This window comes from Fundulus heteroclitus, chromosome 12, assembly GCF_011125445.2.
Source record: "Fundulus heteroclitus isolate FHET01 chromosome 12, MU-UCD_Fhet_4.1, whole genome shotgun sequence".
NCBI classification, from domain to species: Eukaryota; Metazoa; Chordata; class Actinopteri; order Cyprinodontiformes; family Fundulidae; genus Fundulus; species Fundulus heteroclitus.
The window spans coordinates 30670501-30683298 of NC_046372.1; the positions used below are offsets into that span (position 1 = coordinate 30670501).

The 12798-nt window shown below is 42.0% G+C and overlaps 1 protein-coding gene across 2 annotated transcripts in view; it reads right to left on the reverse strand.

The window, feature by feature from the left end:
• Positions 1-12798, reverse strand: part of kiaa0825 (KIAA0825 ortholog) — a 160657-nt gene that overhangs the window by 146391 nt on the left and 1468 nt on the right. For both annotated transcript variants that reach the window (XM_021315778.2, XM_036144422.1), the window contains exon 2: positions 3837-3973. In XM_021315778.2, the coding sequence (XP_021171453.2) occupies positions 3837-3967 (131 nt within the window). In that variant the 5' untranslated portion in view covers positions 3968-3973. The remainder of the gene's footprint in view (positions 1-3836; positions 3974-12798) is intronic.

Here is a 12798-nt window from a genome sequence, read left to right on the forward strand (position 1 = left end):
AAAGAAAATCAGTAGGAAGCAGAACAGTCGCGAGAAAATAAAAAGCATTCGGCTTTTTGTGTGACGACGACAAAGGACAAAGCCTTGATGGCAAAAACGCCAGAACAGAACCCAACAAAAGACCAGGGAAACGACAAAAGAGCGAGATGAAGCCGGGAGGAAAGAATCCCTCAGGCCTCTCAACAAACATGTCCGCCGTCTTGCACGCGCACACGTACAGACTTCTAATTTCACCGCAGAAGTGAAATTTGTGTCCCAGACCAGCTCAGCGAGACAACTGACACGGCGAGTGCGTCCCGATCACCCCCGATGCTGAGAAAGACGGGGAGCAACCGGAGGTCTTTTATTAGATATGATGGGACATTTCACAGATCCCTGACTTATAGAAACCCAATCCTGCGATTAGTCAGCTCTTTGACGTTATCTTAAGTTCCTTGTCAGAATTAATTTAGTGTGGGTGGCCTGCTGTGGGGCTGTCTGTCTATGGAGCTCCGCTCCTCTACGCTTGCCTACACAAGATGGGGAGTTTGGAGACGAGAAGGGTTCAGGAAGCTCTTTTTCAAGTAAGCCTGCGCTTCAATCAGTGCCAAAGCAGCCACCTGAAAGCTGCATATCCCCCCCCCCCCCCATCAAAGGAGCCCATTCTGCGACGGGGGAACGGACAGAACGGGCTTGAATGAACAGGCTGAAAACAGATCCCGTCTTGGCCCAGCCGCTCGGCCACTTAGTGCCCTGAGCCACCCAGTCCAGTCGGTGATACCGCACAAGTGATACGGCCGATACACTGACATCGACACACGTGTCGGCTCCACGCCGCGCGAGAGAGCTCCAGATCAGTGTCGCTATTAACTGAAAGGGAGCTTTGCCCGCTATTTTACACATATCAAGCGTTTCATTTTCTCGGTTCCAATTTCCCCAACAGTAAAAATCATTCATGCACACGCAGACCCGGGGACAGGCTCAATCAATGCGTCCTGATCAAGACTGGCAGGCGAACAGTGAGAGCCATTTGCCTTGCCAGGGGGGGGAGAAACTAGAAGCCTGTCTTTAGCCTGAATGGCTGCACTGACACTTCATTAAAAGGTCTTTTCCTGGTGGCCCACCTGGTCCAGCTACCACTCCCGCCCACCCTTTCACCGGGGCCCACCTGAGGGGGATTAGTAGATTACAACAATTCAATTTGGAGGCACCCGCTTCCTTGTCGGCCCAATCTTAATCTCATTCAATTAGGCGGCGGCTCGCAGGTAGATCCGTGACATCTGAGAGTGGCGTAACAGGTCAGTCGCTCTGACCCCCGAACAGGTTCAAGTCCTTCTCGGGTGCTGGCGACTCAAGCTGCTCCGTGTCTCCGTGCGCTTTTTTTACTCCCCTCCACTTCCGTAATTTGTCCCTGACGCTGTTAAGCCCGGCGAGAGAGGAGGCGAGGGAGCCGCTGAAGCGAGCGTAGGTGCCCGCCCGTGCGTGAGTGAGTGTCCAATATGCCACCCTGGTTGAGGGAAAAGAGAGGCCTCCAAGATTTTATTTGCCTGGTCATGTCCCCCCGCAGAAAGACAGAAAAAAAAAAAACACAAGTCGCTCGAAGTAGTCTGGGAGGAAGTTGGCTGTAGTCTGACGGAGACACTGACCAGTGGTCCCCCACGGCGAGGGGAGGATTGCCTTATTTTTAGCCCCATTCTCCATTATCTGGATGCTTTGTTCTCATAATGGTTATCCCTCTCCCATCTGCAGGAACACAAAATAACCCTTTAATGCTTAGAAGGCAGAAAAATGGCCCGGCCTTCAGTAATAAGCCTTGAATTACCTACCCAAGGGTTTTCGTTTCAAGATGTGGAATCTTCAATTATTATGTTCCCATTTAGAAGGAGGAAGGAAAGAAAAAGAAAAAAGGGGGGAGGGAGACAGTGAGGGAGAGCGAAGAAGGGATGAGTCCCAGGCACTAATGGTGCCAGAGTGAGGCTTTGTTCACTTGCTACATTTAGCCTGTCCTTCATCATCTGCCCTCAGCCTCATAACGCTACAAACGATAAAAGGCCTGAAATATAGATTTCTCCTTTTCCTCCAGAGTCCCCACAGCTCACTCATTATCAATCTATTTGTGCTCTTAAACTCTCTGCATCTGCCAGCAAATACAGATAACTATGTTTCATTTTTTTCCCATGAAAATAGGCAAAAAAAAAAAAAAAAGATTCATGGTATAATTAATTGAACTGAGGCAATAAGAAAACTTTCATTTATCCATTTTAGAAGCACCACAGGACAAATGTCAAAGACCGAGGAGGGACTGATGACAGAATCAGATCAGCTCAAAACACCCAACCCTAAACAGATTCTGCTAAAAGTACCGGTATGGAGCATTAATGCTTAGTTTCAGAGCCACTTTTAATCAAGATGTGGAATCAGTTGTTATATACTTAACATTAAAAAAGAAATTCCTCACATGTAATCTGTCAAACTTTACCTTTCCAATGTTTATGTGTTTTTGTTAAGACATTTTTGTTAGTAAAGTACTTTTCTCCTTTTTTTTTTTTTTTAAATCAAGCCTTTTGAACGACTTTTCCTAAGAGAATTAGGGTCTGCAAATACAGGTACTGAACTTTGTGAGTCAAAAAACTAGAGAGAATGTCATAAAAAAGTGGTAAAGATAAAAAAAAGAAAATAAAAAAAAGTAAATGCATCACTTCTCAGGTCAAACTATGGCCCTGTCCCGATGCTCACACTGGCTGTGTGAGTGCGTAGTGTGTCCCGATTCTCCAGAGCGGCATTTCGCCCCGCCCCCTTTGCGCCCTTGATCCACACGTCAGTGAAATCCGCGTTGATGCTGGCTTTGTGTTTCTATGCCTGTGTCTCCTTCCTGTCTTCTATGCCCCCAACTAGTCAAGGCTGGTGGCAGCAAGCCTGGTCCGACTTCTTCTTCTATTACAGTTGGATGGAATTGGACCGGCTCTGAATCTGACTGCATGACTGAAATGTATTGAGTTGGATCTACATCAGTGTAAATTGAGATCTATACACATTGATTTTGTGCTGACATTTGTTGACAGTTGGCACTGTATAAAGCAAGTAAAAAGAGCAGAACACTTATTTTTCTATAGATCAAGCTTTTGTGTGGTTCCTCAATCACTAGTCTTGAATATTTCTTTGGCATGTGCAAATGTTCAGGTAGCTCCAATACATGTAAACGATCAATTATTTCTAATTTGTATTTTACCCTAGAAAATATTAACGTTCTTCTTTGTCTGATCAGCATATCTTCTCCTGCTCATTATTCACATTATAAGCACAAATTTATGTCTCATGGTCAATTAAAAAGGCAGTTTTCTCCTATGTTTCGAGATTTAAAAAAAAAAAAGAGGTATTTTGTTGTTAATCTGTGCACAATGCTATAATTAATCTCGGTGTGTTAAAATAGGGTTAGACGTAATACACTGAAAGTATAAAGATAAAGTTATAATTAAATCACAATTATCTTCTTGTAATTCCCCTGACATGCACAGAAAGAAATGGAAGGTATCATTAGCGGGCAAGAGTAATGCCTCAGCAACACTTTCCCCTGAAATTACTATCCACAAGACTAGTTGAGGGGTTAAAAATGCCATGATAGCAAGTAAGAGTGAGACAAAATTATATATATATATATATATATATATATATATATATATATATATATATATATATATATATATATATATATATATATATATATATAGATAGATAGATATATATATATATATATAGATATATATAGATATAGATAGATAGATAGATAGATAGATAGATATTTGAATAAATCAGGACAAAGATCAAAGAGGCATGAACAGTTTCCTGCTAAGACTCACCTGCTGGCGTTGAGGCTGAGTTTCTCTTCCGTCTCTTTCATAAACTGTTCAAAGTCCACATCACTGGAAACACCTGGGATCAGAAGCTCCACAAAGCCATGGTCCTCTGGAAATTCTCCCGGCCACTCCATGATGCCCTGAAAAAAGAAACCACACAGACAACAGAGTTGGCTTTTTACAGCCTGAACAGGAAAACGTTCACGTGCAACGGTTCAAAACGGACGGAAAACATGGCAATCGGTTCTCCAGTGTCTGGACTGTGTTTACAACCCACTGGAATTCGCTGCAGCCTGTAGTGTGCGCATAAGTTAGAATATCACAGAAAATGCCTTTATTCAGTAATTCAATGCAAAAAGCGATCCTCACATATAGATTGATTCCACACAGAGGGACATATTCCAAGCATTTATTTTGATTATTGTGGCTTTCAGATAACAAAAACGGGTTTTGATCCAGAAAAGTTAGAGTGCTGATGATTTAGTCCTCATACTGTATGATATATGCCCTCAACACTTGGTTTGGGCCCCATTTGCATGAACCGCTGCATCAATACAGCGTGGGTCAGCTTATGTGGAAGCCTTGATAGTTTTCAGGCTTTGAGCGTTCTGCCGTCTCTCATCTTCTTCAAGACAATACTCCAAAGATTCTCTGTGAGGTTTAGATCAGGCCAGTTTTCTTGCCACTCAGACCTTGACTGAAACTTATAATTACACAATGCACTGCCTCTGGGAAGCATGAGGTACAGCTGCTCTGACCTTGAACATGACAAAACACAAAGGACTGAGACCAGCAGATAACCTGAGTCATCACTGACCGGTTAAACCGCACACTGCACCTCCAGGAACTAGAAAGCGGGAGCTTAGTCCATAAAAGAAGTGCAAACTTTACTTTTATCCGAAAAGAGGATTGTCCAGTGCTCTTTCAGGCAGTGTCTCTGGTACAGGAGTAGCTATACGGCAGGAATGTGACAGTTGTAGTGAACATATACCTGTGTGGGTGCTCCAGCAGCAGTCCACACCCTTTGACTCCCAAATGCCGTTTGCTTCACAATCCTCCCAAAGCTGCAGTTATTCCTGTTGCTTGTGTACTTTTTATGGACCAGACTTTTTCCTTTAACTTAACTTTGCGTTACTGTGCCTCGATGTAGCACTCAGTGAAGACCCAGCTTCTTTCAACAGTGACATTTCGTGTGTAACGCTCCTCTTGGTGGCAGCCGACGACTTTTTGTTGTACTGAATTTCAGCAGTCCTACCAACGACTGTGCAGGCCGTAACGTGGCACTTCTGCACTAAAAAAAAAAAATACAGTTTATATTTTGTCTTAGATGATATTCTGAAAACAATCGTTTTAGGTTTTCATTTGCTGCGAGCCATATTCATAAAATCTAACGGAATACGGGTTTTGGAATTGAATTACTGAAACAAATTAACTTTTCCGTGGTATTCTAATTCGGTGAGACGCACCTGTATTATCACAGCTGTCCATCAAGAGACGCTCAGCCTCTGCGAGGCAGCTTCTGAACTCATGCCATCTATGATAATGTGATATTTCCTCAAACAAGTGTCTTATTAGATTGCACGAATCAATTTACTGGCAACACACGAAACAAAGACGAGTTATCATCTAGAAAAGCCAGGGTTTGTTTTCAGGGGGGGTTTTTGTCGAGCTCCCCTCAGATGCAGTGGGAAGGCCCCTTGATCAAAATGCATTACCTCGGCCTCCAAAGCTGACAATACAGTTAAGGAATACAGAAAACCCCAGCTAATAAATAAACAATGAGGTGAGATCCTCCTCAGTCAAGAGTTTAAATAAACAACTCATCTCCTTAGGTGTCTACCAGCGGTGAGGTCCTCCCCTCCCGCCCCACAGTGCTTAACGCTCGCGCTAACAACCAATCCCGTGTTGGCGCTGCGCTGCTGGGTCTCATATCAACACTGTCATCAGCGCGAGTCAAGTGGAAGGTAATGGAGAGTGTCTGTGTCAATTTGGCTTTCCTCACACTCCGTCTCTCGCCCCTCTCCTCGTCATCGGCTCTGATTTTAATAATCCCTGTCAAACTCCAAACAGCTCCCTGCACGCAGCCGTGCTTCCTCGCTGCAGCATACAGTCGACGCCACTCTCCCTGACAGGGTAGACAGGAAGCTCAACATTCATTTAGCCCGCACAAAGGGAGGCCTGTCCAGCTGGACAAATATTATTTTCCTCCGCTGACAGCCTCACCAGTTAAGCTTGTCCTTTATTATTTCACTTCTCCCCCCTCTTCTTCTCTCTTGCTGCTTACCCTCGTCGTCGCGCTCCCTCTGCGCCACTGTCTGAGAAGGGGTCTAAATGCAGGCATGGCTGGATGGGTGGGGGAGAGAGTTTCACTCAGCGAGTTTCGGATTTACCATTATAATAAAGAGGCAGAGAGGTTAAAAGCAGGTTATAAAATGACATCCCAGTGACATCACAGTTTACTGCTCAGTCTACCAGCCCCAAATGGAAATGGGGTACGGCACAACCGAAAATCTACCAAGGCATTAGCCGTGCGCCTAAACCGACAGGCCCAGCAAAAAAAAGCGCCAGCAGGACCGAGGGAATTCGGGAAGAGCTGCAGAGGGCCACAGCTCAGGTGGGAGAGTCTGTTGACAGGAACACTCCAGAAATCCAGCCTTTTACAGAAAAGGGGCGAAAAGAGCGCCGTTGTTCAAAGGAAGCCATACACTGCAAAAACAGAACTTAAAATAAGTAAAATATTCTTAAAATGTGTGTATTTGTCCTTGATTTGAGCAGGTAAATAAGATTATTTGCCAATGGAACAAGATTTTTGACCTTAAAATAGGAAGAACTTCATCTTATTTCAAGTGCAGGATGTCTAATTATCTTATATTAGGGGTCAAAATACTCATTCCATTGGCAAATAATCTTAGTTACCAGCTCAAATCAAGGACAAATACACTAACTTTAAGAACATTTTACTTATTTTTAGATCCGTTTTTGCAGTATAAGAAATCCTGTACGCAGTTGCCTGAAAGCCATGTGTGGGCACAGCACACGTGTCGCAGAAGGTGCAGCGGAAAGATTAGATCTTTGTGAGGAGTGGAAAACACTGAACATCGCCCTGAAAACATAATCGCTACAGCGAGACATGGTGGTGGCAGCGTCACACTGTGGGAAGTTTATATTAAGCAAGGACATGGAAGCTGGTCGGAGTTCATGGGTAGCTGAAATGAGCTAAATAAAGGACAATACTGGGAAAAATAAATAAAAATCGATTAGCGGCTACAAAAGTCTTGAGACGGGGACAGTGATCTGCCTTCCAGCAGGACAACCACCCTAAATATGCGTCACGGGAAAGGGTTCAGATCAGAGCAGGTTCACACTGCAAAAACGGAACTCAAAATAACAAAAATTTTCTTGAAATGAGTGCGTTTATCTTTGATTTGGGCAGGTAAATAACATGCTTTGCCAATGGAATAAGATTTTTGCACTTAAAATAGGAACAACTCATCTCCGTCATCTTATTTCAAGTGCAGTATATCTAATTATCTTATTTTAGGGGTCAAAAATACTCATTCTATTGGCAGATAATCCGATTTACCTGCTCAAATCAAGAAGAAACGCACTAATTTCAAGACATTTTCACTTATTTTTTGCTCTGTTTTTGTAGTGCATGCCTTGAAATGGCCTAGTTAAAACCCAAACCTAAATCTAATTAACAAGATGAGGTAAGACTTTGCAATTTTCCAAGGAAGAATGGGGAAAGCCATCTAGATGTGCAAACCTAACGTTTTTTTCTTCTCCCCTACTTCACAATTATGCAATAGTCTGTACTGGTTTATCACCTAAAATACATTGAAGCTTGTTCCTTTAACGTGACAAATTGAAATAACATTTGAAGAAATGTTATTTCACATGTGCAAGGCATTGCATATGAAATAAGAGAGGAAATGTTATTTTCAGCATCTCAGTGTGTGTGTGTGTGTGTGTGTTTTTGTAGTGCCCGTCTGCAACAAAATACTGATTCGTTGGTGCTACGTAGACGGACACAGATGTAGAGATGATGGGTCTGAGTATCTGTCCCGCTGGCTCTCTACCTGCGGGTCTGCCAAAGTATCTTTAGCGTGAGCGTGTGCATGAACGAGCCGGTGTGGTAGGATTCGCAAGGCAGCACACGGGGCCTCATTAGCAGGGTACTTTAAATCATCCAGTCTCCGCTGTCTTGTCGTTAGCTCTTTAGAAAGCAGATGTTAGATGAGCCCCTGCGCGTTTCAAAGATTTGCAACAGGGACGACCGGGCCTCGGCACTGAGACGCAGCCTGCCTGAGATGTCAACTTCACCACTGCTAGAACATGGGGAAGGACTGTATCCTCACACACACACACACACACACACACACACACACACGTCACTTTCCTATCTCTCTTGCCGCTGCCTGTCTACTCCGGCTAGGCTACCACACAGGCCCATTTACAGTAATGAGTTTGTCCTGAAATATTTAGCAGCAGATCCCCCAGGCTGCCGCTTTAAAACCACTTAGAACATGTCAAGTTAGAGTCAACATTATTTTAAAGCGAGTACCTAAACAGCCCCTGTTCAGGAAACATAAATTAAACAGGTGCCTTTTCTAGGATCAAAACGGTGCAGAAAACTCTCTTACACGCAGCCTGGGGGTGGGGTGGGGTTGGGGGGGGGGGGGGGGGCGTTACTTAGCTGTGACTCCGCTACCAAAAACACTCTGCTGCATCCCACCGCTTTTGATTTATCTTTAAGCGAAACAGTTATCTTACATGTCCCCTTTGATATTTCTGTTAACATTTTGACAGCAGAAATCAGTCCCCTGTTGGATCAGGTGTTTTTTTATTCACTTATTTATTTTTTGCCATAAGATAATGTGTGAACAATATGAAGTCCCATCCTCTAATATCTGATCAAACCAAAATTTGCGTTATTTATTTATTTGCATTAGTAGAACAAAAATATTCTAATGAATTAGTTCACACCACAACAATTTAACCAGTGGCTTCCAAAACTATGTCATACCCCTTGAACTTTTCCATATTTTGTCACAATGCAACCACAAACATAAATGTATTTTATTGCAATCACGTGTGAAAGACGTAAAGTGGCATAGAGTTGTGAAGTACAAAGAAAATTATACATGATTAAAATGTAAATGTTTTGTAAATGTTTTTACCAACAAAAAACTGAAAAATGCAGTGTGCAAAAGTATTCTGCCCCCTTTTCTCTGAGTCACTGATTGCAACCAAATGCCTTCACAAGTTGCCTGATGACTGAATAGAGTCCACCTGTAAACTAATCTCAGTACAAAAACTGTAGATAACTGAGCTAAATGCATGCCTACAAACACAAAAATCTCAGTACTCTCACTACTCTGTGACAGCCTCACAGGTTGGTTTAGAGAATATTGGGTTTGCAAAGAACACACCAGTCCAGGGAACACACCAGACAGGTCAGGCATAAAGTTGTGGAGAAGTTTAAAGCAGGCTTAGGCTATAAAAAGATTTCCAAAGTTTTGAACATCTCACAGAACTCTGTTCAATCCATCATCTGGGAATGGAAAGAGTACGGCACAACTGGAAACCTACCAAACAAAACCGTCCACCTGAACTTACAGGCTGAACAAGGAGAGCACTGATCAGAGAGGCAGCCAAGAGGTGACTCTGGACAGACTGCAGAGATCCACAGCTCAGGTGGGAGAATCTGTTCTCAGGAGAACTATTAGTCAGGCACAAATGTGGTCTCTATGGAAGAGTGGCAAGAAGAAAGCCATTGTTAAAAGCAAACCATTAGAAGTCCCGTTTGTAGTTTACCAGAATGAGTGTTAATGAGTGTTAAGCCATGCTGGGGACACAGCCAACATGTGGAAGAAGGTGATTCAGTCAGACGAGACCAAAATTGAACTTTTTGGCCAAAATGCAAAAGGCTATGCATGGCGGAGAACTAACACTGCACATCACCCTGAACACACCATCCCCACTGTCAGGTATGGTGGTGGCAGCATCATGCTGAGGAGGTGCTTCTCTTCTGCAGGGAAGATGGTCAGAGTTGATGGGAAGATGGATGGAGCCAAATAAAGGACAATATTGGAAGAAAACCTGTTGGAGTCTGCAAAAGACTTGAGACTGAGGCGGAGGTTCACCTTCCAGCAGGACGACGACCCTAAAGATAAAGCCAGGGCTACAATGGCATGGCTTTAAACAAAGCAGATTTATGCGTTAGAATGGCCCAGTCAAAGTTCAGACCCAAACCCAATCGAGATTCTGAATACTTTTGCATAGCGCCCTTTTCAGTTTTTTTGTATTTGTAAAAAAGAAAGCAAAAAAAAAAAGAAAAAGGAAATCATGTATAATTTCCTTTCTACTACCCAATTGTATACCACTTTGTGTTGGTCTTTCACAGAATTCAAATAAAATATATTTGTTTTTGATTGTAATGTGAGAATATGTGGAACAGTTCAAGGGATGTGAATACTTTTGCAAGCCACTGTAAACACTGCGTGGATTTTTTTTTTTTTTTTAATCATTTAACATCATTTTTTTTTTTTTTTATCATTTAATCATTTAAAAGTACCCTGATTTAGAGGGAAGTAATAGCTGTTGGCGGACCGGGCACGCTTTTGCAACAAGCAGCTTTTACTAACTTTGCATACCTCTATGCTAGACATAGTTTTAGTTGAGATAAAAATATATTTTCACATGCTGGTTTAGATTCATTAAACTACCGGTGCCAATGTGTAAAAATACAAAGTGACCTAGTTTCATTTATATAACAAGCCATGGGCTGATCACCGAGGTGTATCAAGGTTAAAAAGTTACAGTTTTCAGAACTGCTACTCTTTTTATGCAATACCTCAGAATTAAAGTCCATTTAATGAGTGTTAAACAGAAAGGGTGCCAGAGATACCTGAACATTACTCTGTACCAGCATGGTACAGGTTTTTTTTGGGTTTTTTTATGTTTTTTTTCTCCACATTGGCCAAAATCATCAGATTAAATAATACTTGTAGGGTGCAAAAATTTGATTTGTTTTTTTCAGTATAACAAAAATATTACTATAACATATATTAGTTTTCCCTGTTTAACATTAAACTAAACCCACAGTATCTTAATGAAGAAATGTACCGTGGTTTTTGCAGAAATGGCATGTGTAAAAAAAACAGATCCAAAACAGAAGAGTCTTAAACATTTAAAGAAAGACATTCAATTTCCAACACTTTCCAGATTTATTTTTTTCTGTTTGCCTAATCATGAACAAGAATTCAGTCTGATTTCAACAACAACAACAACGGCATATGGGCCACTCTCTAATTAAAAACTCCAAGCACAGTGAATGACTGCCTCCACGTCAGCTTTTGAGTAAAGTTGGGGTTCCCCTGGTGTCTGCCTCGTGCTGGGGGGGGGGGGGGGGGGGGGGGAGGATTTGGCTCCTCACAACCACTATTGAGCATTTTTCTTATGGAATAACCTTACAAACACAAGCGCACTCTCACAAACACCTACAGTTGCTTGGATTCAGGTACTTACAGATTCACTTGTATACAGAAAACCCTTATTATTACCTTTAGCTGTCACTTTACACATTATTAAATAATATTGTATATTCTCAGTGGTAGTATAAAGGTGTTGGTTATTTGCACCTATAATACTTTATGAAAAGCAGTAAGGCTCCACTTGTGAAAGTAAAATCTGTTGGGCTCTTTTTGCCATTAAGACAACAATTAATTAATGCTACATTGCCAGACAGGACACATAAAAAAAAGCATTTGAGTAAAGTTAGTTGATGTTTCCTAATTACTGTGAAATTAAAATAGAGCTTAAAACCTGGTTAATAAAACATGACCACTTTGTGTTGTACCTAAAATATTACATTTTCAGAAGACTCTAATTCATCAATGAAAAAAAAAAAAAAAAAAAAAATTAAGCCCAAAATGTTTTTCAAAAGTCTCCATCTGCATCATTCGGCTGTGCCGGCAGCCCACATTTATGTCACTCTTGAATGTAGCTGCACATAACGCTTCTCCTCTCAGTCATATCAGCCTCTGCTGCACGGAGCATGGATTAATGTGCCGCTGCTCCTTCCTGCTCCTTTCCGTTAAGTTTGACGTCCTGCGGCTACCGTTTACTGGAAGACCAGCAGAGGATGCTCAATTCAGTCGGCAATCCCATGTTAGTTTTTATTTGTGTGAACAAGTCTCCATCTGTATCCAGCTGACTCAATAGAAAAAAGTGGATTTTTTATTTATCGCTGTTTAAAAAAAAAAAAGAATCATCTCCAAAACAAAGTGATATTGTAAAATAGACTAATGTTTAACTAATTAAAGTTTCATCATTAGAATGTTAGCAGAAATTAAATTTTTTTCATCAGTTATCAAAGACCACCTGGTAAATAGTGTGTTGGTACCATTTTGCTGCCAAAACTGCTCTAAAGCATCAAGCCATGGCCTCTGCTAAAGGGGTGCCGCTTATCTGGCGCCAAGATGTCTACAGCGTGTCCTTACAGTCCAGTAGGCTGCGTTAGCACTCGGCTCAAAGCGCACCTCAAAAAGGGAAGCGTACCGTGTTTAAAAGTTAAGTTTAACCCCTAAACATTAATTTACTTAATACAAATTAAGATAACATTCAAAGTTTCTTTTATGGGGCGTGAATGGCAGTCAAATCAATGCTGTGTGGTGTGCGGCGGTGGGAAGAAAAAAAATTATATTCAGGTGTGGTGATGTGCAGATAAATACAAAACTAGGAAAAAAGAAGGTGTCAGGGTACCTGTGAAGGAGAGCAGAGAAAACTCAGTTAGATCTCCGGCTTCAAAACCACAGCGGAGCTCATGAAAGGTCCCCGTAAGTAAGTAACTAACCAAATAAAGAAGTAATCAAATACGTCTGTAAGTAAGTTACTTAGTTCCTTCCTTTGATCCTTCCATCCGTCCATAACCGCCTTTTCTTTGCCCTTTCTTTACGTCATT